Raw genomic sequence first — 25,487 nt, forward strand, 5'->3', positions numbered from 1 at the left:
GGTCGTCCGCTCCGTCTGCGTCGTCGGCTTGTCGCCTGCAGCCATGAAAGCTCTGACTCGCGCTGTCGCCGTCCACCCGCCTCGCGCTTCGAGCTTGCTAATCACCGGGTCATCAGCAAAACGAGGCGTACCACAGCCGACTCTGTGTTTGCGTTGCCGCCGGCCAGCAGCCGTGCCTTCGAGCCCGTAGCCAGATCATCAGCAAAACGAGGCTTACCAGACATTTGATGATTTCGGTACCATGGAGCTCCCATACATTTGATCCAAACAAGGTAACTGAAAACATATCTGCAATTTGCAACAGTTTCGTACATTCGAACAATGGATTCAGGTATAAGGTTCCATGCATGCTTGATGTACCAAGTAGAAAAGAAGTTACTGAGATACAAATGTTTAATTTTGAGTTTTGCTATTTATCTATCGAATTAGATGTTGCAAACATTATCCTTCGATGTTTCAAACTATTTTGTGATTTTAGGGGAGGAAATATGGCAGATTCTCTTGATGTTACACATGCTATTTACTATATTTCAATGTATTGTTCTCACATGTTGCAAACTACTTCATGTTTCATCATATGTAACATAGGAGAATAACATCAGTAACATCAGAGAACAACATATGCAACATCTTAAAATTCAACAATCAACAGATAAATAGACACTCCCTTAACACAAACCTCAGGAGACCAATACCAGAAACTGCCATGTTATCTTCAAAGTGAACTCGGAGGACCAAAATCCACCATGGCAGATGAGTCCATGCCGCTAGCTATTAGAAACCTACTAGAAAGTACTACTTGCTAGTATATACAAACCAGCAGACACAGATCCAGATTTTCCTTCCTCTTCGGTGCCAAAAGACAGCCGGAGAAGAAGAAGAACCTAGATGGAGCGATGCCAAAGAGAGTCACATGAGATTCACCCTCTCATCACTGTAGAAAGGGGAGGAAGACTCACAAAAGCCCCCTTCATGTAGTTTACAAAGGATTAATTGATTGGGAATGTTGTCACACATGTCACCGACAGTAGCCTCTAGGCTTTTGAGGTGGCTTCGATGCATGGGAAGAACCCGGTCCAAGACACTTCACATCCACATGCTTCTAATTCGTGAGGGGAAAAAGTTTATATTTAGCCCCTCAACTCTTCAATTTGTCTAATTTTGACTTCCAACTCAAATACAGAGCAATTTCTAATTTGATTATCCCTACTTTAATTCTGTTTTGCTTTGGCCGCTGAGCACAGGTATAGTGGTTTACTGGTTTAAGCCAATGTGGCATCGTTTTTTTTAGTGACTAGCCATCACTTGGGTGATTTTCACTATTTTTTCATTTGGAGTAGATCTTACCTTTATTCTGCTGGCGATTAATAAAAAAATTCTCCTGCCTTCGGAAAAAGGAAAAAGAAAAAGACTAATGGAGCACGGATGGGCCTCCCGGACGTCCGCTTACAAGCCCACTCGCTCAGCGATCCTCATTGTCATCATCTACTCGTGCCCGGTGGCTCCACCCACCAGAAACCACACCACCACTCCACCAGTCTGCCGAATCCACCAACACCGACGTCTCGCCTCAGCTCCACCACCCAGGCCACCGCAAATCCTCTCGATCGGATCCCCTCCCGCGATTCCGCCCTTCGTCGGAGGCGGCGAGGCCATCCGGCGATGGCGTCGCCGGTCCGGTCGATTGTCCCCCGCCTCGAGCCCGCGGCGTCGCCGCGGCAGCCGGCCGCCCTCACCGACGACCTCCTGGAGGAGATCTTGCTCCGGGTCGACTCCTACGCCGACCTCGCCCGCGCCTCCACCGCCTGCGTCTCCTTCCGCGGCCTCATCGCCGACCCCAACTTCCTCCGCCGCTACCACTCCCGCCACCCGCCCCTCCTCCTCGGCTCCCTCGGCTGCACCATACCCGTCGGCTTCCAGCCCGTGCAGGCGCCTCACCCCAAAGCTCCTGCCTCCCGCGCACTCGGCAGCGCCGCCGGCTTCTCCTTCGACTACCTCGCCAACAGCAGAGATCATGTGTGGGCTCCCAGCGACGTCTGCGACGGCCGTGTCCTCTTTTACGGCGTCCCTAACGATGGGAACGACGATGACGGCGAATACGTCTTCGTTCTTTGGGACCTCGCGGTGTGCGACCCCTTGTCCCGGCAATACCTGCTGCTGCCAGTGCCGGTCAAGGGGCCCTACGGGCGAAGTCGTCGCGCGGCCCTCTATAAATCTTATAATATATATGCGTTATTTTTTTTTCAAAACGAAAATAAATCAAGTGATATATTTTTAATTTAACATGTTTGATAATTATCAAGGAACAATATAGACTAAAACTAATATAGACTAAAACTAATATGATTACTTATGTACAACACCTTTTTTAGATTCAATAAATTGATCTACTTTTTTCCGTTTTCTTTTCTATAAGCACTCGACAAATATTTCTTAGGTAACACTATAAGATTCTAACACCTAAATTAGAAGAAAAACACGACTATATGAGTACAGAGTACTAGAAGTCCGAAGTAATTAATTTAGATTAAAAACGATCAAGAAAAAAAATACCTAGAGTCTGATCGCCGCCTTGCCGTGCGCGGTGCTGTGACTCCGTGCGCCACACGGTCGTCCCGAAGGGGAAGGGGGCTCTCCATTCGTCTGCGATGCCGCATGCTTGCGCCAAAAGGCCCGAGGGAGCGCTGGATGGCCAGAGCGGCGCGCGCCGTCCGCGAGACCGCGACGAGACGAATACGAATAGACGATCCGACGACGAGTCAACGACGAAGCGGAAGGAATGAGAACGGCGATTCGCATTCGGCCTCAGCAGTGCAGGTGCTCGCGTGTCGCGTGACTCGCGTCACGGTCTCGTACGCGATAGGTGTAAAGCCTAAAGGGCCGGCCAGCCGTATACCGTATACCTGGGGTCCTGGGCCTGGGCCCTCACTCCCGTGGGCTCTAGGCCATCGCACCTCCAGCACCCTTGCAGGGCTGGCATTGCTGCCTCGCATACATGAGGATCTTCTCGCCTCCGTTCAGATCAAGGAACGAAACATCAGCGATTCCAATGCCTCTCTTGTCCCTTCTGGAGACTGGGGGCAGCGCCAGGTTGCGCCTAGAGGGGTGCCCGCCGCCACCGGGTGCCACTGCGGCTTGGAGGGGCGCCCACCGCCACCGAGGCGGTCGCCTCAAGGGGCACCTGCCGTCGCTGGGGCGGTCGGGGCTGCTGGATGCGCCGGTCGGAGCGGTCGAGGCGGCATCAGGATGAGCCTGGAGGGGCACCCGCCGCCGCCGGGTGCTGCTGCGGCCTGGAGGAGGGGAGGGTCGCCTGCCGCCGCCTCCGGGGGCCTCCGCGGCCTGGAGGGGCGCCCACCACTGCTGGGGGCCACCGCGGCCTGGAGGAGTGAAGAGGCGATTTGCTTGCTACTTGACCACGATCGGCACGGCGAATCAGAGGGATCAACCGCGCATCCTACGAGGGCTCTACCCCGGCGGAGATTGATCTCCCCAGGGGTGGTGCGAGGGCAGCAGAAGCCGGAGGCCTAGGGTTTGTAACCTAGACTCGTGATACCATGAAAGCAATAGAGATTGCGTATAATGCGTGGATATATTGCTTGAGCCCCTTGGGCTGGAGTACATAACTTGGAGGGCAAGTAGCCTCTCCTAAAGATAAGGAAGGTTATCCTAGGATTACAATCAATCCTAAACTAATCATTTTCAGAGTTGCCTAATATACTCTAACAATTCAGAGTGCTGCGCACGATCTATAGCAGGACAAGTTTGGCGGTGTGTGTCTTTTCTTCGACCTCTGGCTGCTGGAGCGTTGCTGCATCTACTAGTTGGGTTTTCTAAGCTTCTCCATACAACCAAGACAACCTGAGTTGGGGAAGCCCCAATTTGCGTTTGGCTGCTGCTACTGGAAAGTAACAAATCTAAACAAGTTGCTCAAGCTTGACATGAACACACTGGAGTTCTCCACTGTTGATCTCCCGCCTGATCTCGATATGCGAAGTTGGAGTATTGCCATTGTGGAGGCAGGCGAAGGTAATATTGGGATATTTAGTCTGATTTATGACGTTGAAGGTACATATCTGGTTTATCACAGTTTTATGCAAAATCTCAGTGGATGGCATATGAAGAAAACAACCCCATCATATGATTACATCATTGGCTCAGCTGAAGGGTATGTCTTCCTAGTACACTAATATGAAGAAAACAACCCCATTGTTTGATGATGGTTCCTATTATTACATTATTGGCTCAGCTAAAGGGTATGTCAAGTTGGGGTCTGAGGAAGGGAATTCCTAGACGGCCTTGCAAAATTCTTTTGGCTCAGCTAAAGGGTATGCCTTCCTAGTACACCTAAAAAAAGGTGTACCCAGTGCGAATCAAACCCTAGACCTCTGGCCACAAGTGGAGAGTTTTACCACTGCGCCAGGTTCACCCTTCTTCCTAGTACACCTGCCAGAATTAAATAGTCTGTCACATTTTGAGCATGTCTGTTTCTCACTTGAGATTAAAACATCCAATATTGAGAGGGTCAGCAGAAATGAGGACCCTGCTTGTTACCCGTACTTTGGATTCCCACCATCTATGTCACCAAGAAGAATTCAAGGATATGAAGTGGTAAGCTATTTTTTTTTATCAGAGTCTTGCCGGCTTTTTGCATTCCACAAACCTTTAATTTACTACTCCCTCCATCCCAAATTGTAGGTTGTTTTGACTTTTCTAGGTTCATAGATGTTTGTATGCACCTAAATATAGTGTATACCTAGATGCATACAAACATCTATAGACCTATAAAAACTAAAATGACCTACAATTTGAAACGGAGGGAGTATCATATTACAGTAACTTGTAATGTAAAGTATTTGGCATTTACAGTTTTTATGTTAAGCATGGAAATGTAGGTCAATCAAAGTCTTCTCTAGGTCCTTGTTCATAGTTATCATATGAACGTTTTGACGGTTTTGGTTTTTGATGTGCTGGCAACTTATTTCCGATGGATCATGTTAGCAGAGTTTTTTTTCCCTAAGACAGGTCCCTATTGATATATGGACTGTTAGCTGATGATTTAAATTTTTCCATATCCTTGTGACATTTTTTTTTCTCAAAACACAGGAAAGATGCGTGTCTTTGTATTAGGTATGTAATAGAAAAAAAAACTGGTTTGTTTACACTGCCTCGGATGGCAATTCTCAAACACAAAGACCCACACAGATATACACCACACAACGGCAATCAGCAGAAACAACTTACCCCACAAACAGTATACAAATGACCAAGAACTCAAACTACAACCCTGCCTGAGATCATCTAACTTATTAGCGCTCGCCATGATCCATAGCTGCCCTTTATGAAGAAGTGATTAGTTTGGGTGATGCTGGGCTTCTGTCTGTTCACTGCCTCCTTTTACGGGTTTCCTAAACATCTACTGAAGGGTCAATTTGCTAGATTTTAGGGCCTTTTGGCATAGGTTTCTGAAACTTCATGTTTTCTGGTGTTTGTATGCATAATGCATGGCTTATGACCAATGAACATCTGAGCTGAGCGGTAGTGGACTTTACCAAACAGCATTGCGAATTTATAAAAACGATGCCTAGTTGGGTTTATTTCCTGTATAGTTAGCTTATGAGATAAGTCTAATTTCAGGCAAAGAGGCCTTGGGTTATAGCGGGCTCTAGTCTCTATTGCTTTTGCTACTCATGCGTGTGCCTGGACTCTGATGGTGTTTGAGTTTTCAATCTAGCTATTTCAATGCATTACTTTTGTAGGCGTGTTCTTAGTTTAGTTTTGTGACAAATTCATCCCTAGGTGCTAGACTAGGAATTTTTTTTATAAGCTAATTGGCAGTATTGTGTGTCCACTTACGATGATTACTTTTCTTGATATAACTAACAAAGTTAAGCCTGGTGGCTACACTACCGGAAACAGTAGATATGCTGAGTGTTAAATTTTTGCCGAGTGCTTTTTGTCGGGCATTCGGCAAACACGCCGTTTGCCAAGTGTCTCCGCCTATACACTCGGCATACATAATACACTCGGCAAACATCCTAGTTGCCTAGTGTCACAGAGAAAACACTCGGCAAACATCCAGACGACACTCGGCAAAGATTTGACACTCGTTAACTCTCCAGCACGTGGCTGGCACGTGCGCCGTCCGTCAGGGGGTGCGTGCCGGCCATTAGAACTTTGCTGAGTGTTCGTTATCGACACTCGTCAAACTAATAGGTTGCCGAGTGTTTTTCCTCGACACTCGGCAAAAGTACTATTTTGCCGAGTGTTTTCTCACGACACTCGGCAAAGTTAAAAGTTTGCCGAGTGTTTTTGTAGGTACTCGGCAAAGACAAAACTTTTTTTTTACCTCTGCCCTCCACACTTTTTCTACTCCTCACATACGACATTTGGTACTGCATGTTAAAAGTTGGTCTATTTCTTGGTCTATTTGCTGTTTTTAATGAGTTAATTTCATTTAGAGGAATTTGTTGATTTAAGTCAAATTTTAGAGGAATAAATCAGTAGAAAAATCATATTCATGTTATTGAATCTGGATTGAGGTCTCATCCAGGAAATGAAAGAAATTTCGAACATTTTGTTCAGAAAACACGACCACGAACGTGTGGCCGAATGGTTTTTAAATTCTAAAAAAAGCAAATGAAGTATGAAAATCACAAGATTTGTCAAGATGTCATGATATCATACGTGGAGGCTATGGTAAAAAATTGAGAAGGTTTCGCATAATTTCTAACATATGATTCTTACAAACCGAAACATCTCCGGAGAAGATTCGTAGAAGTTAGAAGGATCCGGTAAAATTTGGAGTCCAAGTAACACTTAAATTGGGGTTTGACTTTAGAACTTTTTGTACAGGCAACAGACAACATAAATTGGCTCATGTCAAATTTTGCGAATTTTTCGGATCCGTTTGATAATTTTTATTTATTAACTGCAATTATAGAATTTTAATAGATATAAATTCAATTTGAGCTATAAATACATGAAATAATGGAATAATATTAGTAGAAAAATCAAATATGCATTGTTGAGTGAATTTGACAAGGTTTTTTCAAAGTATATCCGAAAAAAGTTAGTAAAACACATTATTGAAGGAGTATACATTAAATACTTTGCCGAGTGTTTGTAGATGACACTCGGCAAAGCTAATACTTTGCCGAGTGTTTTCTCTCGACACTCGGCAAACTATGTCTACGGGCCCGTTGATAGGCGCGGGTACCGTTTGAAAATTGAAAAAAAAAATAAACCTTTATTTTGCCGAGTGCCAGATCGCGGGCACTGGGCAAACCCCCTGACTTAAGCCCCGCCGGCCTTCTCATGCGAACCCTCACACGCCCAAACACTTAGCCGCACTAGCTGTGCCTTTTCCGCCGCCGCTGCCCAGTGCCTTTTTCGTCGCTGCCGGCGGCCGTCCCCGCCGCCCCACCCGTCGCCCCTGTCCCCGGTGCCCCGCCCGCTGGCCCCGCCCCCGGCGCCCCGCCCGTCGCCCCCGCCCGGCGTCCCGCCCCCGTTGCCCCCGCCCCCGGTGCCCCGCCCGCCTCCCCCGGTGCCCCGCGGCCGCCCCTGGTGCCGCCACCCCCCGTCCCACCTGCTGCCTCCGCCCCCGACGTCCCGCCCGTCGCCCCCAGTGCCCTGCGGCTGGCGCCTCCCAGAGCCAGCGCCCTGCCCTGGTGGCCCGCCCCCGGTGCCCTGCCCTCGATGCGGCCGCCTCCGCTGGACATCCCCTCGCCCCTATCGGCCGGTGCCCCTCATCCCTTTGGGTAATTCTTCAATCTTTATTGTTCAAGTTAGAAAATAGAAATTAGAAATTAGAAAAGGATAGAGAGGTGGTAGGATGAATTAGAAATTAGAAATTGGAAAAGAAATCAGAAATTAGAAAAGGATAGGAAAGGATTTTTTTAGAGAAGATAGAGAGGTGGTAGGACTTTTTTTAGAAATTAGAAAAGGATGTTTGACTTGGCAATCTAAGGTATAAGAACTGTACGTGGTTGTCGGCCATCGTGCCGTTCCTTTGCTGTGGATGTGGTTGTCGGCCATTGTGCCGTTTTATTTGATGCAGGTTATGGAAACCTCCCCGTGCAGGGGAGGTGCTGTCGAAATTTTGACTTGACAGTACTATGTTCTTTTTTGCAGGAGGGGCTACGTTACCGTCCTCGAGTCATCACTTTGCAGGATAGCAAGGTGAGGCATCCTACACCTCTCTTTCCGTATGATGTTCGTATATCACGTAACCTAGTTAGGCGTCTCCCGTTCGAAAGAGATATGGTTGGAAATATGCAGATCTTTGCATATCTATAACCGTATCTGTTTCGAATTGTCCATGTTTTTTGGACAGCCCGAGGATGTGTAGGTGGGTTTAGTTTCCATGGTCTAGTCCAATGCAAGATAGAGTTTCGGCAGCACCTCCCTGTTGTTCTCCGGATACACAATCTCCCTTCCAGGACGTGTATTTGGAGAACAACGGGGAGGTGCTGCCGAAATTCTATCTCGGGTCGGAGTAGACCATGGAAACTAAACCCACCTACACATCCTCAGGTAGGATTAGGACCTATCCTCACTAGGAACGTGTAGATGCAACGTGATTTTTTGTATTGCTCACTGATATGCTAGAGGATGGAGGATCGTCAGTGGATGTACACGGGCCGCTCTAGTTAGAATTCGTCGGCCGATAAATGGATTAACAAGACCGATGCTTTCTTGGAACGGGCATTTGCAAGGGTCAAAGGAGCTAGATCCACTTGATGTCCATGTAGCAAATGTGGAAACATGCGTCAGCAAACCAAGCTGGACATGGGTAAACATCTTCTTAAGAACGGATTTACGTCAGACTATACCAGGTGGATCTACCATGGTGAAGCCGATCGTGGGAGAGACGAGGTTGTCAGACAACGTATTGAGGAATATGATGATGATGCTGGGGTGGGAGACATGTTAGATGACTATCATGAAGCACGTAGGGAGGAGGAGCCATAGGCTACCGTAAAGGTGTATTACGACATGTTGTCTGCGGCATAGGAACCCCTTCATGGGCATACCAAGGTTTCTCAACTAGATTCCATTGCACGTCTAATGGCCGTGAAGTCCTAGTTTAGCTTGAGTCGAGACACCTTCGATATTATGTTGACAGTTTTTGGGAGCCTGCTCCCGGAGGGTCACATCTTGCCAAAGGGCATGTATGAGGCACAAAAACTCCTTCCTGCACTTAAGATGCCATACGAGCAAATACATGCTTGCCCGAAGGAATGCATCTTATTTAGGAAAGAGTATGCAGAAGCAAAGTACTGTGTGAAGTGCGAATCGTCTAGGTTCCTGGAGGTAGACTCTGGTGATGGTCAGAAGAAGCAGCTTGCAATCCCCGTGAAGATCCTACCTTTCATACCGAGGATCCAACGGCTTTACATGGCTGAAGAATCTGCCAAACAGATGACATGGCATAAAAACGGATGTCGATACAATGCTGAGAAGCTGGTACACCCATCCGATGGTGAAGCCTGGACAAGGTTTGATGCGATTTATCGTGAGAAAGCTCTAGAGGCCCGCAATGTACGTGTTGCGCTGGCAACAGATGGGTTTAATCCTTATGGAATGGCGGCTGCCCCGAACACCTGTTGGCCCATGTTCGTTATCCCCCTCAATCTCCCCCCTGGCATCCTCTTTCAACGACAGAACATATTTTTGTCATTGATAATTCCAGAACACCTGGGGAATAATATGAGTGTGTACATAGAGCCTCTGATTGATGATTTAGTCCGTGCTTGGAAGGAAGGGGTATGGACTTACAACCGAGCTACAAAGACAAACTTCAAGATGCATGTTTGGTACCAGTACTCCCTACATGACTTGCCAGCATATGGTATTTTCTGCGGCTGGTGTGTTCACGGGAAGTTCCCATGCCCAGTATGCAAGGCTTCTTTGAAGTTCATTTGGTTGACGAAAGGTGGCAAATATTCTTCGTTCGACAAACATTGACAATTCCTCCCTCCTGACCATCCATTCAGACGAGACATCAAAAACTTTACGAAAGATATCGTAGTTAACAACCCCGCACCGCAGATGATGACCTTAGCCGCAGTTCGTGCTCGGCTAGAGTGGATCAAGTGAGGTTATGCAACAGACCAAAGCGAGACATGGCGCCTCCCAGAGCCGACAAGTTGTGGAGAAAGCCTAAGGTCGATTTCGTCCTGATGAGAGCCAAACCGATGCGTCTATGAATGTCGAGTTAAGACAGGTTGCCGATGGCTGTGCCTATAGGGTCAGATCGTTTACCGGTTATGATGTCAATGGATATCACTTTCACACAACAAGCCACGAGCAGAGTCGGTCCAATCGAAGAACCACAAATACCGGAGTTTTTATGCCAGGCTTTGATGGGGTCAAGTACTACGGAAGAATTGAAGAAATATACGAACTAACTTTTCATGGTTGCAAAGTTCTTAATCTAGTCATATGCAAATGCCATTGGTTTGATCCATTAGTCGTGAGACGGGCCCCTAATCTTGGGCTAGTCAAAATTCGGCTATCATCCGTCTTACCAGGAGATGATGTCTATATTGTGGCTCAACAGGCCACACAAGTTTATTATTTGTCATACCCGTGCCAAACCGATGACTGTTTTAAGGGTTGGGATGTTGTGTACAAGGTATCGCCACACGGTAAACTACCTGTACCAAACAATGAAGATTACAATATTGACCCCAACACATATGACAGAGAGTTCTTCCAAGAAGATGGGCTCGAAGGGAGTTTTGAGATAGACTTAATCGAAGCGATCGGAATGGAAGTAAACAATGAAAGGGTTGCTGACGAGAACGCTGGAGACGAGGTTCAGAATATGAAGAAGTAAAATTACTTCAGCGATTACAGTTAGGAGAGGACAGTGATGATGACATTCCTCCTTCGGAGCACGGGCATGATTATATCGACACATGTGATAGTGATGATGAGACTTATGATCTAGCTAATCCCGATCATGATGATTATTTCTAATACATGTATGAGCCGTACTAATTTATTTATAATTTTTCATACCATGTTATTTTTGAAGTATGTTTAGTTTATTTTATATATCTTTCTAAGTATGTTTTGTTTATCAGTGCTGATTGGTTTACTCTTTTTAATTGCAGGTGATTGAACAATGGTGGGTGGTATGAGGAAGATTGCAGCGCTTTACGAAAAATTCAATGCTGCAGCTTCAGGGTCAGGTTCAGGGTCAAGTATAGGGTCAGACGCATCAAGGGGGTCGAGGCAGGGGTGAGGCACTGGTCAAGGAAACGGACGAGGCACAGGTCCAGGGTAGAGGCAGGGGTCGAGGGAAGGATAAAGGGGTGAGGCCCCCGTCGCCTGTACCTTCCCCCCGTCGTCTGAGGAGGAGGAGGTACCTTCTGCGCACGCCTCTAGTGACAAGGAGGAGGTACAGGAGGAGCAGGAGCAGGAGAGAGAGGAGGGGGAGGAGGCAGGGGATTCGCAATCCAAGATTTGGTTGCGAGGTCCCTCGTCCCTCCCGAGGCGACCGATACTTCTTCATAGACGCCCGCTGATTCAACCCACTAGGGCAAAGTAAGTTACTTTAGATATTCTCAATAATTTTGATATGTTGAAAATTACAATAGAAACTAATAATTTATATCAATCACTTGTGCAGAAGTTGGATTAAGCTCAGTGGGGGTGGCCACAACTGCAAGGTCAACGGCATCCTTAGCGTTTTGTACAGGCTACACTTCCCTGGCTTGGTGGTGTTCGCCGGACAGAAGGAGCCGGCCTACATGTGGGACCACTATGTTGTCGTCGCCGATGTCACTGATCGTGACAACAAGAGATTCGCCAACAAGGCGGAGCGGGTGAAGGTCGAGCTATGGGTAAGTATTCCTCGCACTACATTGCTTAATACATCACCTTCGCTGGACATTCTTGAAATAATAACTGTATACATCACGTCTATATGCAGGACTTCTACAGATGTCAAGAGGGATTCGAGGCCAGGGCGGCCTCCGTCTCTGAACAAGCTGCCAAGAAGCTCGTGAAGGACATGCACTACGAGGTGCGCGTCCAGGCCATCATCGACTTCTATGCTGAATTCAGAAGGATGAAGGTCAAAAAAGAAGAAGCAAGGACAATGAACCTGACCAAGGAAGAATTCATGATGGTAAATATAGAACGTTGATACTTACTTTTTTTGATATTAATTACGCTTAATTTCTTTTTTTATATGTCACACACTTGATGATGTAGGTGCCTCCGTGGTGGTGCCGAGCGCATACCCGGTGCTGGGAAAAAATGGTGGACGTGTGGTTGCAGCCCGGGTGGTTGGAGCACCACCTTGCTTGCCGGGAGTGACATTTGCTGATGCTATGTGCATCACACCATCAAGGCAGCCTGAGCCTTGATGAATATAGGGAAAAATGGGTACGCGAATTCAGTTCTTTATTCTAACGCTCAATTCTGCATAATTTCTAATCATTTTGCATTTTTGCCGTAGACATCATCACATGATGGTCAAGATTGCTCCCAGTTCAAGGCATGGGTTATGTCCAAAAAGGGCAAGGCCGCCAACATCGACTTCAACCCAGAGGATCCGCCCGAGGCGTACAGCCATCCCAGCATCCACAGCCGTGTCACCGAGTACACAACAATAGCAAGGGAGGTTAATGGGCTAGAGTTCGATCCGAGCTCCCAGGATATTGATGCAGAAATCGTGATGAGGGTGGGAGGAGGCAAGAAGCATGGCCGGTATTGGATTGGCGATAGCGTAATCGATATTGCCACTACTCCCACTCTCTCCTAGATCCGAGCAAGGAGCACGGACTCGAGCCCTACGATACGACGACAACCGACCACTGCACAGTTACAGATGGAGGCTCTCCATATTATTTCTGTTTGTTTCATCATTCGTTGATTTTTACATACCTTTTGCTTTGCAATAAGACATTGGGATGAAATATTGTAGGCCCAGGTGGAAGTAGAACGGAAGCAACGGGAGGACCTAGAGGCAAGGATCGAGGCAGATCGGCAGATAGAAAGGCAGAGAACGGAGTCGATGTTCCGGTACATGCAGAGTGTTTTTCAGAGTTTAGGTCAAACTCCACCAGCTATGCCATCAAACCTATTCCCTCCACCTCCACCTCCTGCAGCTACTCTTGTGAGTCACTTGTCAACCTTACAATCAATCTAGAATTAAACTAGAAACTACATGCACTGGAAACTTACAATAGAAAAGTGACTTATCCAATCTCTTTAACTTTGTGCAGAATCAATCGGCGGGATCCAATGCTTTCTCGGAACCATCAGCTTGGTCGCAGTGGCCATCGTTTCCTCCTCAGTGACTTGTTTGAACAGCTAGTGTGTTAAGCATCTACTAGAATCTATACTTGTGAATTACTTGTTTAAACTAGAACCTATACTTGTGAATGTTATTTGTGTGCTTGTGATGCTTGTGATGCAATTTAAATGCCTGTGATGCTTCTGTGATTGTTATTTGAGAGGGGTCCTTTATAACAAATCTATAAAACAGGGTGAGGTTGGACACTTTGTCGAGTACACTCGGCAAAGAGGCCAAATTCTGTTATTCTGGGACTACTTTGCCGAGTGTTTTAGCTATAACACTCGGCAAAGGTGCCATAAAATGCTGGCGATTGGTGCTTCTTTGCCGAGTGTCCTTGGAGTGACACTCGGCAAAGAGGCCAAACTTTGCCGAGTGTCAAAACTACGACACTCGGCAAAGAGGCCAAACTTTGCTGAGTGTCACAACTATGACACTCAGCAAAGTATGTAAACTTTACCGAGTGTCAAGGCGACAGCACTCGGCAAAGTATTTAAACTTTTGCCGAGTGTTCTTCCGTCTGACACTCGGCAACAACGTCGTCACCGTGACAGTCCGTCAACATCTTTTTGCTGAGGGTTGACACTCGGCAAAGGCTTTGCTGAGTGCCCGATATTTGACACTCGGCAAAGCTACTGTTTGCCGACGGAAAATTTGCCGAGTGCTGGTCGCCGAGCGTTACACTCGGCAAAGCTTTTGCCGAGTGTTTTTGGGGCTTTGCCGAGTGCCTAGGGCACTCGGCGTCCCTACTGTTTCCGTAGTGCTAGTGATGCCATAATAAATTTTTTCTTAATGCTGTTATCTCAATTCATTTTCATAACATGCAGAGAGCTCAAACTGGCAAGTAAATTGACTAGAGAGTAGCAATAAAGAAAGCTAGATCTGTTCTCTGCACAAGTAAATTTGTTAGAACTACGTCATTATAACTCTTGTAAATCTTTCATAACTGCAAACCCACTATGGCAATATATTGTTCAACCAATGCGTGTTACCCGAACAAATGGCAACATGCATGGGGAAAAAGAAGAGTGTTGGGAACCTCCCTGTTGTGGAGTCAAAAACCACCCTTCAAATCATGCCTTTCGTGAGACTATGGAAGTAAGAATTTTTGCCCTGCATATGCAATGGTGGTTCCAATTAGGTTTTGTTGCATCCAGCTGCAGGGTTAAATTCACATCCAAGTTTGGTGGCTGCTTCTGTGAGTTGGCATGGGTGCTGCTGCCATGGAACAGGCGACGATGCAAGATTCTGTCCACTGCTGCCAGGTGCTTCTGCCGTCTTGTTGTGGAACTAGCTACAGTTGCGTCTGAACTTGTTGGGGACCTAAGCAATTAGTTGGTCTGCAGTCATTTTCTGTGCTGTCTATAAATATGTATCAAGCGCGAATATATCGGCTCGGTATTTTTAAAATCCGGTGTGCTGCCTTGATGCTTCGGAGAACTTGGAATTTCTGCAGTGCTGCTTGCTGGGTTTGTTCAATATTTTGCTCTTACGAGCACCCATATCAAAAGTTAAACATTCAGGCTGGTTACACAATCACAAGGATCACAATCCCGCACACCAAGTTAGATAGGGTTCGTGGCGTGCCACGTCAACCGTCGCGGCGGGTAGCCGTTCCGGCTTGGGCTCCAGCTGCACGTAGCCACGTGCTCAGCTGCTCGCCTGCTCCGCACTGGCCTGACGCCGGCGGTGGCTGCTTCACTCGCGCTTGGTGCTACCGCCAAGATTACGAACAGGCAACGTGCAACCGATGCACACACATATCTGCATGTATGCATACGTACCTTGGACTTGGAGATGGAGGGTGACAGTTTGACAGAGGACGGTTTAACCGTGGTGTGAGTGATCGTCGCTCTTTTAGCCATGGCTTTCCTCGGTATATTTGGTATGAATTCGAGGACAAGTTATCTTCTACATCAGCAAGCAATGCTTCGTGCTGGCCGTGCTGGGGAATAAAAAAGTTGTGATATCGGCGTACAAGCAAAAACAATTTGGTTCAAATCAACCGAGACAAGGAATAGGAGAGAGCAACGATCGTACCGGAGATATGAAATTTGGTAACGGAGTTCAGTTGAAATCTACATCTTCGGGACCTGCTTATGGACGCTCCTCCCCGATATAGTGACACCAGCCAACCCAGACACCCACAACTCGATTGGAGCCCCCTCCGAGCCCGTCACTATGGGCCTTCTTTGCTGTGGTCATGTAGTGTATGGTTACAAGAGTGGTCTCTTTTTAACACTAAACTCTAGCCTATATCATTAATTACAACCAAGTCTAATATAACCCCTTTAATAGAAATAAATATTCACCATAGGAAGCATGTCATGTCATGCGTGAGCAACTATGTACCACTACTGGAAAACTGAGCATTCATCCGGAGAATTAGTACCGATTGCATTTTGGCCCGGTACTAATGTGAGCATTAGTACCGGGCCTAACGGATAGTCCCTGAGGAGCCCCCCGTGACCCCCTTTATTACCGGGTGGGGTTCCCACCGGTACTAAAACTCCCATCCGCCTCTATCCCTCTCTCCTATCTCTCTCTCCCGTCCCACCTGCTCCTTATCCCGTCTCCCCCCTCTATCTCTATCTCCTCTCACACACACACACAGTCTCCCTCTTCCTTATCCCATCTCCCTTCCTCCTCCTCCTCCTCCTCCTCCTCTGCCTCCCCCCTCCCCCTCCGCTCGCCCCTCACCAACAGTGAGGAGCAGCGGCGGGGCAAGGTGAGGCGGCGGTGGTGGGAGGTGGGGCGGGGCGGAGGGCGGCGGGGTGGGGCGGGGTGGAGGGCAACAGGGCAGAGGTGGAGGCAGGGCAAGCGGAGGGGTGGAGGGCGGCGGGACAGGGTGGGGGCGGGAGGGCCGAGGGCGGCGGGGCGGGTGGGGCTGGCAGGAGCTTTCCTTTTTTTAATTTTTAATACCTCTTTAGTACCAGTTATTTCAACCGGTACTAAGGCCCCCCTTTAATACCGAACTAGTAGTACCGGTTGCGAAACCGGTACTAAAAGGGGTTCCCAATCGGTAGTGATGGGACTTTCCCCAGTAGTGTACTTTAAACTTGGGTTGTCGATTTTACCACTCTAAATAGCAGCCCGACAAGTTTGACTTGGCCTTATACCCACTATCCCTGCAACTCCATCCTCATGCATGACTCCACCTGCAACAGTGTACACCCTCGCAACTTGATGCGAAGCCATCCTTCTTCCCACCGGCCATCACAATCATACCATCCTTCATGATCTTCATGGTTATTTTATCTGGCTCATCTTGGAACATCAGACCATCAACATGTAAAGCACCAAGTGAAATCAGATTCCTCTATAGTCTTGGCATATGGTTCACTACACTCTGCTCTACTCCATCCTGCATCTTTGTGTCACCTACTCCAACGACACAAGTGTCATCACCCAAGTAGGCTATGGAAAATCACCAACCTTGCAGGAAGAGAACCACTCCACCTTGTAGGTCACATGAAAGAAACTTGCTGAATCTAATAATCATACTTCATTTGATTGCTTTTCACTGGTTTTCTGAGAGAAGGTTACTGATGCCATCGTCCGAGTCACACGATGGCATTGCAACATTAGCACTTCTTTTTCCCTAGACAATCCTTCACGTCTCCAATCTCCACACTTGAGACATGACAATTTCTTCATTTTCCTGCTCTTGGCCTCCACCTTCCCCTTGCTAGGCTCACCAGTCACCACTGACGTGTGAGGCTTGAGCTTGAGGAACCTCCATTACATTGTTCTTCGTCCCTAGTTCCAAAGCAAGCAATGCTGCAGTAATATCTTTGGTGTTGATTGATTATTTGTCATAAGTCACTATAGTAATCACATGCTCATATATGATGATGGTAAAGAGGATAAAAGAATAATTGCCCCATCTTCATCATCAATTGTTATACCTCTAGACATGCTAGATCAGCAACTGTGTGTTATCCTTATAATCACAAAAAGAAATAATGCATATAGAGGGAAAGAGGCATCATGCAGTTGGGAAAATATGATATTGTTTCAGATAACAATTAAAAAATTACAAGATCAAAACCAGAGAAAGTGGTTGAGTGTATCTCACTACATAAGAAACCAACAAAGAAGACACTTGGATTCTATCAGGTCCCGATCGCGTGATCATTCCTTGTTGAAAGAGGTCATTAATGAGTGAGTCATCTCCTAACCTTCCTTTAATTCCTAAATAAACTTTGTACAGTAGCATAACCCATGTTGCATGCTTTGTAGGTCATATCTTTCATACTCCAGACTCAAGGGGTTGGATGAAAACGTCTTGGTACATGTCTTAAAGTTCCCAGTAAGTGCATGAACATATGTTAACTTTATGTTTACTTTAATTGAAGCAATTTCTCTTTGTTTTGGGTTGATTTGTTGTTGTGGTTGTGCTCCCATGTAGAAGTCCCTATAAACTGCAGAATAGCATCAGCCGTGAATAATTTTGTTCTGTCGTTGTGCATGATCTTCATCTTGATAGAGTAGCATATCTTCATGATCTCTTTAGTGCTACATTTGGCGTAGCAATGTTTTGCAGTGCCACCAGCAACCACCTGGCAACGCATGTGGCTTCTACACAGCCAATCATATGTTGGATCGATGCTATGCGAATACCAGACGTGGATGATCCCCAGGTACATATATATGTTCTGAACTTATCCTTTTTTACATCTTGTGAAGCTTGTCATTTACAAAGTAGCTAGATCCACATGTGCTAAAATTTTTATTGCTGACTATATATATATATAGCTTGTCATTTGTAAGTTAACATGCACTTACTTTAATTTGTTATATTTTCCCAAACAACTACACATGATTTCGAAGTGTCAACAACTCCCCTTGACAATGATGTGTTGTGCAGCGTCCAAGAAAAGATTGCGTCATTCATCATGCACCAGGTCTCAATATCAAAGGGAAGTTCCACTGTCACAATCCAGGGCTTCCGGTATGTTAGGTCATGACCTGTGAAGTACCAGAACATGTGATGGCCTGGGTGAACCTAGTTAACTATGTGATAAGCATAATCCTATGGGATGTAATCTGTGATGAATCTCTGTTATGTTGCTACCTGTTTATGTGAACCTACGTGATGAACCTATATGATCAGTCTCTGATAGAATGCCTGTGATGGAATGCATGTGATGTCAACATGCATGGTGACGCTAAAAAAAAACCTTGATATTGCGCGTATGTGAATACATAAGTCATAGTCGACGCATTTTAGTTACTCGCGTCTCCCATACAAAACAGATAGGTGACATGTTTTCTTTAACCCGCTAAGAGCCTTGTAGGAGACGCGCTTTGAGAAAACGCGTCACAGCTAAAGCTCATCCGAGATGCAGTTTATCTCAGACACGTCTGTGATAAAGCTTAGCCCTTATTTAGTTCACCTCAACTCCCAACTTTGGCACTATGCAAAAAGAAGATTCCCCATCACATTAAACTTGCTGTACATGCATGGAGTACTAAATGTAGACGAAATTAAAAATTAATTGCACAGTTTTGTTGTACTTTGCGAGACGAATCTTTTGAGCCTAATTAGCCAATGTTTTGATAATAATTCACAAATACAAACGAAATGCTACAGTGTTGCTACAGTGCTGTAACAGTAATTTGACACCTCCAAACTTTGGCAACTAAACAAGACCTTATAGGAGGTGTGTTTCTTATGTAACCGCGTCTCCGATGTGGTCACATCGGTGACAAAATTTGGAGACGCGATTTTTTTTTGTTTCCAATGAGAGTTGAGCCGCGTCTCCTATTAAGGATTTTGGCATGGTGTCTGCATCTCATAAGAGAAGCTAAATAAGAAGCTAGCTTGCTGGAGGAAGGCCCTTGCCGCACAAAAAGAACGTTATCGGTCACATATTGTGGAGCGTTGCAGACGTGATGGGGAAATGGCTTAGTTGTTTCCAAGGCTGAGGCGGGCAGCCACCGAGAACGAAAGAAATGCGACTATGCGAGCCTCATCTTGAAGTGGACGTAGTAGCTCAGCAGCTCCTTACCTTCACTGGCATCGCCCATCGCTGCGGCCGATTCTCAGCGAGGAAAACTAATGGACTTGAACGCCAGCATTCCCAGCTAGGAAAGACAAAGGGGAGGGGATCAGCCTGCCGGCCACGGTCATCCCGTCCTATGGACTAAGCAAAAAGAAAAATCGGAACAAAGAATTATACACAGGTCCATACTGCACGGGCAAGGGTGATTTGAATCCCGTACAACAAACTGGACATATGCAGCAAAAGGGGTATATGTCAACAACATAGCATTAAAATCAGACGAACAAAGGGGGTATAAACTACTAGATTCACAAAAAGTTAATCAAGTCTCAAGGAGATGCCGAAACTTTAGTCTACCGTCTCCAATCACCAATTTGGTGAGTATAATCATAACAACCTTGATTTGAGTTCCATAGGAAGCAACATGTGACCTGGATTTACTGATACATGATAGGCAGTGACCATCTATCAGGATCAGACAGCCTAAGAGCTTCTCCGGGTTCTGGAAGCAGCAGAGCTTGACCTACTACTCTGACCACCGCCTTGATTGTGTAGGAAGCCAGGCTCTATGGAAGCTTCATCACTATCTGGACACTTTGGAGTGAGGCGATTCTGGTAGGCTCTTCGCCGGACTTGGAAAACGTTGTGGTAATAGCTCACAAGGCCTTTTCTGCCTTTGGAACGGAAGACAGCACGCAGTTTGTCCCAGAAGTTGTACTTGGATCTGGATGAAGGCAGGTTCTTCTGGATAGTGGTGTTGAACTTCCTCTGTTCATCCTTTGTCCATGTTAGTGCCAAATCTTCACCCATGTGATGAAACCCCATTTCATAAAAAGCTGATCCCAGCTCACACTTCAGTTCGATCTTTTTCTCTGCCACATGAAACCTGACACAAGCAATAGAACCTGGGAATTGACAGTTGCAGTCATCTTGCCTCCCCTTGCCAATGGAACCAACATCAGGGTCTTCACTAGTTTTTGGAAGCAGAATAGGTTCTCCAAGAAACTTCAATGTGTGTGGATCATCATAAGGCGATAAAGGCTTCCCTGTCCATTCTGGAATGTCTGCTCGGCCACGGGGACGAATTGGTGCAGCAGGAATCCTGTCAATTTTCTGAAGCGTAGGTATCACATCCCATCCATTCTCCTGCACTCCCTCCACATTTGAAAGGCCATTCTGCATGAACAAAGAGTACTATATTAGTGCTATATTCCACAGTTGATCTTTAATTATCACAAACTGTAAATTCTATACACTGGTCACACCATTACATCGAAGAAAGGATATTTCAGTATACATGAGGATATTGTAGAACACATGACAAGTAATTTTCAGTTTTCTAATAACTGTATGTAGTTTGTAAAGCATAACTCTAAGAAAAGTTCAAGTGGCCAAACAAACAGAGAAAAGCATAAGTCTTCAACTATTTACATGCCAACTGAATTGCACATGGTACACATCTAGTGTTCAATGACAATCAGTCAGAAGCATAGATTAAGTGGCATAGTACAGAAAAAACAACCAGATCATTAACCATTGCCATCGTCTACAGAAGTAATAACACCAGGAAAGGTTGAACAAACATAAATACACAATCCACCAACAATAGGTTTAGAAAATAGGAGACAGTAAACTGGACTTGGCCAAGTTCATCCCCATGGACCACATTTCATTTCGGTTACAATCGGAATGTGCAGTGTCCAATTACCAACTTCCTATCACTATAAATTCTTCGAATTCCACATGCAATGTAGTGATGATGTTCCCTGGATGGAACTACTGCCAGATATCAAATTCGTTCATTTTGTTTAGTGCATACGTAGATAACTTGAATACTTAAGGTCTTTCACTTGTTACCTCAAATGCACATATAAATTGCAAAATACACCAAAGGCATAAATGTTTAAAATAGTATATTACCAAGTACCAACACACAGTGATGAAGCATTTTTTTTACCGACCTCCAACAGTATAGCTGGAGGAACACGCTCAAAATGTTAGCAAACAATACAAAGTTATATATCAATTCTGAAGTACAAAATTATTATTTTTTACTAAGGTAGAATTGGGAATTTAAAATGGGTCAGAAACAAAACAAATAAATAGAATGTAGCATCGCAACACAATGTAGGCTATGGTGGCCATAACAAGCATCTGCAGTGAGACAGTTGCAATTCCTTTCTTATTTGAGGTCAAAATGCTATCACTAAACCAGATTTTGACTAGTAAACAATAGCACTTTAATTTAAATCAAAAAAATTTCTGCAATTCAAATAGTTCATCTCTTGAAACACATTAAACACCCGACAAATAACCTAAAAACTGATGACAAGGTTTGACAGTGGAGAAATCAATTGGGACACGATGGCACGTTTCTATTACCTTTTTAGCTCTAAGGACTACATCATCTTTTGAAATGTTAACAAAGTTACCATAGTTGCAATCTTGGGGCATTAATATGGATAAACAAGTGAGCATCCCTTGAAAACCAGATAGGAAAGTGGAGTATAATTTATTATTTCAATAAAGGCAACACATGGACCTAGGAGACTTTGTAGCTATGCACATGACTTCTAGAGCGACACACGGAGCAAATATCCTAAACAAATAACATCGCTGCATGTTTGGATTTTGCTCTTTTGTTACTGTATTGGATTCAGTAGTTTTAAGAATGTTATTAATGAACTGTAAAAGCCATGTAGTAAAATTAATAACCCCATAGCACAAACATGGATGCTCTTGCAAGCATGCAAAGACAATCATAGGAAAACAACTAGGATCATGTCTTGTGTTCTGTTTTTGTAGTGGACGGTTAGCTGTTCTATGGCCTTTGCATTCGAGAGTTGAAATGAGACATGAAATTTAACGTGTTTTACATGTCGAGAGGCACAATAAGCCTAGTTGTGGGACTCGAACATCGTACTATTTATTGCCTTCTATCCAGTAATGCCTTGTGTAGGAGATGAGTGAGTGGGGCAATAATGCCGTCACAATGTTATATGATCTTTCAGTAATATATCCTCCCCTTCAAGATATGAAAATACAGATTTACAGGGGACACTGACAGACAAGGATGCTAGAGAGAGAGGGTAGCAACATGGTGGCCATGACATATTTGGTGCGGCTGGATGATGCACCAAGGGGCTGTTTGGCTGCAGCCTGCCAGGTAGCTGTGCAATTTTGGACTCCAGACTGACGAAATCATGCACTCGGGGCGCTGTATGTGCCAGGAAGCTTCTTTAGGACTGGAAGCAAACAAGCCCTGAATTCCATGGATGCCTATGGCAAGATTGACTACTGACATGGAAACCTCAACAATTGATATGCACTACCTAGTCAATACCTCCACAAAAACTAACACCTGAGTCCTTGAGGAGTAATGCAATCCAAATTGGACAAGATCTCTGCTGGTCATTTTCCAAGATTCGGTACCCTCACTACAAGTCATGTTGGAAGTATCTATTGGCTTAGTTGTTATAAGCTAAAGCTAAACTAGTCTTAGAGCACAGTCATGGGAGGTTATGTTTCAGGGACGAGTAATGCATAAAGCTATCTAATATAGCATTCTTGAAGCCATTTCCATTAACAACTAAGTCACGATAAGATAGAGCCATGCTGCGGAGAAGGGAGGTGTGGTTATGTGATAGGTGATGCCCACGGAAGGTTCGGTGACGGGCAGGAAAAAAGAAGAGGAAAGAGGGACTTCTCATAATCTGGGTCTATTGAAGGTGCCAAGGCTCTTTCATAGGCAGTGCCTTAACAATTAAATCTAAGGATTTGATATGATAGCAGTCTAACCTTACCCAATTTTCGCATAACATATCTAATCTTACCCAAATTTGTAAATAAATCGATGTTCCTAGAGATAAGAGTGTTGGCTCTGCAGTGCACCACCTATTGTCACGGCTGCCTGCAGTGTGCCACGCTTCCTAGCGCAGAAGCTTTACCATCGCTGCTGTACTACACCACACTCACAAGTGACAGCACAAGTAAACAATTCTATATGGCCTCGTTCCCGGTGAGACATAATGAATGGAAGATCCAATGTGCAAATGCTATAATTGAACAGACTGAAAGGAACTCCTCTAGAATCTAGATGCAATTTTATGAACACAAGCAACAGAGTCTAACAGTAACATTGCATCCAAAGACCAAAACAGTGACGCAGTGGATTACCTGAGGTGAGCCACTGCGGCAATCAATGTTTGAAAACATCTGGCGCCGAAGCAGAAGCGCCGTGGAGATGTGGCTACTGGAGTTCCTCTTCCTCCCCATGACCCCCGGTTTATGAGGGCTCTTCGCCGCTAGGCGCACCCAGTTGAGCATCTCCACCAGCGGGTCCCTCTTCCGCTTCAGGTGAGCAGATCCAGCGCTCGTGGGGCCCTTGGTCGGTGACAGCAACCTGTCCTTCCTGGAGCGCAAGCGCCCGTCGCCATTGCCACTGCTCTCGACCACCTCGTGGTCGTCTCGGCGCGTACCGATGCTATGCTCGAGGAGCGCGAGGTACTTATCGTACAGCAGCTTGACGGCCGCGCCGGAAGCAGGGTCCAGGCCGACCGCCTCCGCGACGGCCGCCCAGGACGCGACGGCGGCGAACCCGCCGTGAGCGCGCACGGCGAGGAACAGGCGGAGAAGCTCCACCTCGCGCCCGTCCGCGAGCGCCGGCAGTGGAATGAGAAGGGACGGGGTTGCCCCGGCGGGCCCCGCCTCGGCGAGGAAGGCCGCGAGCACGCCGATGAACAGGGCAGGCGCGTGCGCGTCCGTGAGCTCGGCCTCTGGGTTCTCCAGCCTTGCGAGAAATCCGCGAGCGCGGAGCTCGCCCACGACGCCGAGCACGGCGAGCACCGCGGGGGACGGGACGCGGACGGGCGGCGCGGCCGCCTCCGTCGAGGCGGGAGCGCCCACGGCCGGCGCGTGGCCGGGGGTTGGTCCTGAAGCGTTTGATTTGAACTCGAGCGCGGAGGAATTTGAGGGTGGTTGGGCAAGAGGGCCGGCCATTTTTGCTTAAGCCCCTTCGACTTGGGCGAAAACTTCTCTCCTTCTCCCACCTCTTGATGTCGACGCCGGAAGAGAGATTTTTGGGAGGAAGGAGAAATGATTTGGTTACTTGAATCTTTTTTATTGATATAATCTGTATGTACAAAGCCCTAGATCTAGTTTAGGATACAGAGAAGGAAGATAGGTGGTGGGGCATGTGGGACCACACTCATTCTCGATGCTTATAAGATACTTTTTGAACGATGTGATATTAATAGATGAGTTGTAAAAGTTGAAATAGTGTGAACGGTCATATTTTAGTAATCATTTATCTTTACGTAATCTTTATATTTACTTAATATTGTCATTATTCCAACCATCAAGCACACATTTTATATAGAAGTACCTAATATCTTTCTTAATAAACCCGCAGCCTAGCGATCCATCGCTCTTTCTTCCTCGCTCGTGCTGCCGCCCTTCCTCCTTCACCGCGCCACCACCAGCATCTGCAGCCCTCTCTCTACCTGTACACATCTCTCCCCGTTCACCACCACTACATGCGCCTGCTTCTCTCTCCTCGTCCGCAAGCTAGTGTCCCCGCGCCACAACTAAGAACTCCGGCAGCGGGTGTCCCTGCGCCCGAACTCAGAACTCCAGTTGCATCGACGCGCCATCGCCGCTATCGGTGTCCTCGCCATCGTGGGGAAGCACACGCACCGTGCACGCGTCAACGACTGCGGACATGCACAACAGCAGGCGTGCCTACATGATGATGCCCACTGGCTGCGCCACGAGCTCAGTCACCCACCTGTAGCCCTGGGCATTCGGTATTACCGAACCAAGCCGATTCCTCAGTTCTTCGGTACTTCGGTTCCCAGATACATCGGTACTGATCGGTTCTTCCAAAGAATCGGTACCGACCGAATTTGGTTTCGGTTAGTTCAGTTCGGTTTCGGTTCCGACTGAACTACCGACCAAAAGTCTCAGAGAGCAGGCGCGCAGCGCAGGGGTAGCAGCCGCGCACGCCGGGGCGTGCGCGTGGCGGCGGCGCGGGCAGGCCGGCCGGAACTCCGGGAGGGCGCGCCGGGTGGGGATGCTGGATGCGGCGGGAGGACGCAGGGGAGGGAGCCGGGGGGCGCCAAGACTCCGGGAGGCGGGAGGGTACGCCGACCGGGGTCCTAGGGATGCAA

At 46.7% G+C, this 25,487-nt stretch overlaps 2 protein-coding genes across 2 annotated transcripts; one reads left to right on the forward strand and one right to left on the reverse strand.

Annotated features, from left to right (window-relative positions):
- Positions 1–1,396: 1,396 nt before the first annotated feature.
- Positions 1,397–13,316, forward strand: LOC117835385 (uncharacterized). The gene is made up of 8 exons (XM_034714747.2): positions 1,397–2,169; positions 3,001–3,393; positions 3,822–4,065; positions 4,247–4,253; positions 11,639–11,852; positions 11,942–12,013; positions 12,941–13,132; positions 13,242–13,316. Exons 1-8 carry the CDS (start codon positions 1,426–1,428, stop codon positions 13,314–13,316), a joined length of 1,941 nt encoding a protein of 646 aa, XP_034570638.2. The 5' UTR covers positions 1,397–1,425.
- A 6,255-nt stretch (positions 13,317–19,571) lies between these two features.
- LOC117836720 (AT-rich interactive domain-containing protein 2) lies at positions 19,572–24,353 on the reverse strand. The gene is made up of 2 exons (XM_034716199.2): positions 23,497–24,353; positions 19,572–20,496 (listed from the first exon to the last, which is right to left on the reverse strand). Exons 1-2 carry the CDS (start codon positions 24,316–24,318, stop codon positions 19,804–19,806), a joined length of 1,515 nt encoding a protein of 504 aa, XP_034572090.1. The 5' UTR covers positions 24,319–24,353; the 3' UTR covers positions 19,572–19,803.
- Between the last annotated feature and the right edge of the window lie 1,134 nt (positions 24,354–25,487).

This window comes from Setaria viridis, chromosome 9, assembly GCF_005286985.2.
Source record: "Setaria viridis chromosome 9, Setaria_viridis_v4.0, whole genome shotgun sequence".
NCBI classification, from domain to species: Eukaryota; Viridiplantae; Streptophyta; class Magnoliopsida; order Poales; family Poaceae; genus Setaria; species Setaria viridis.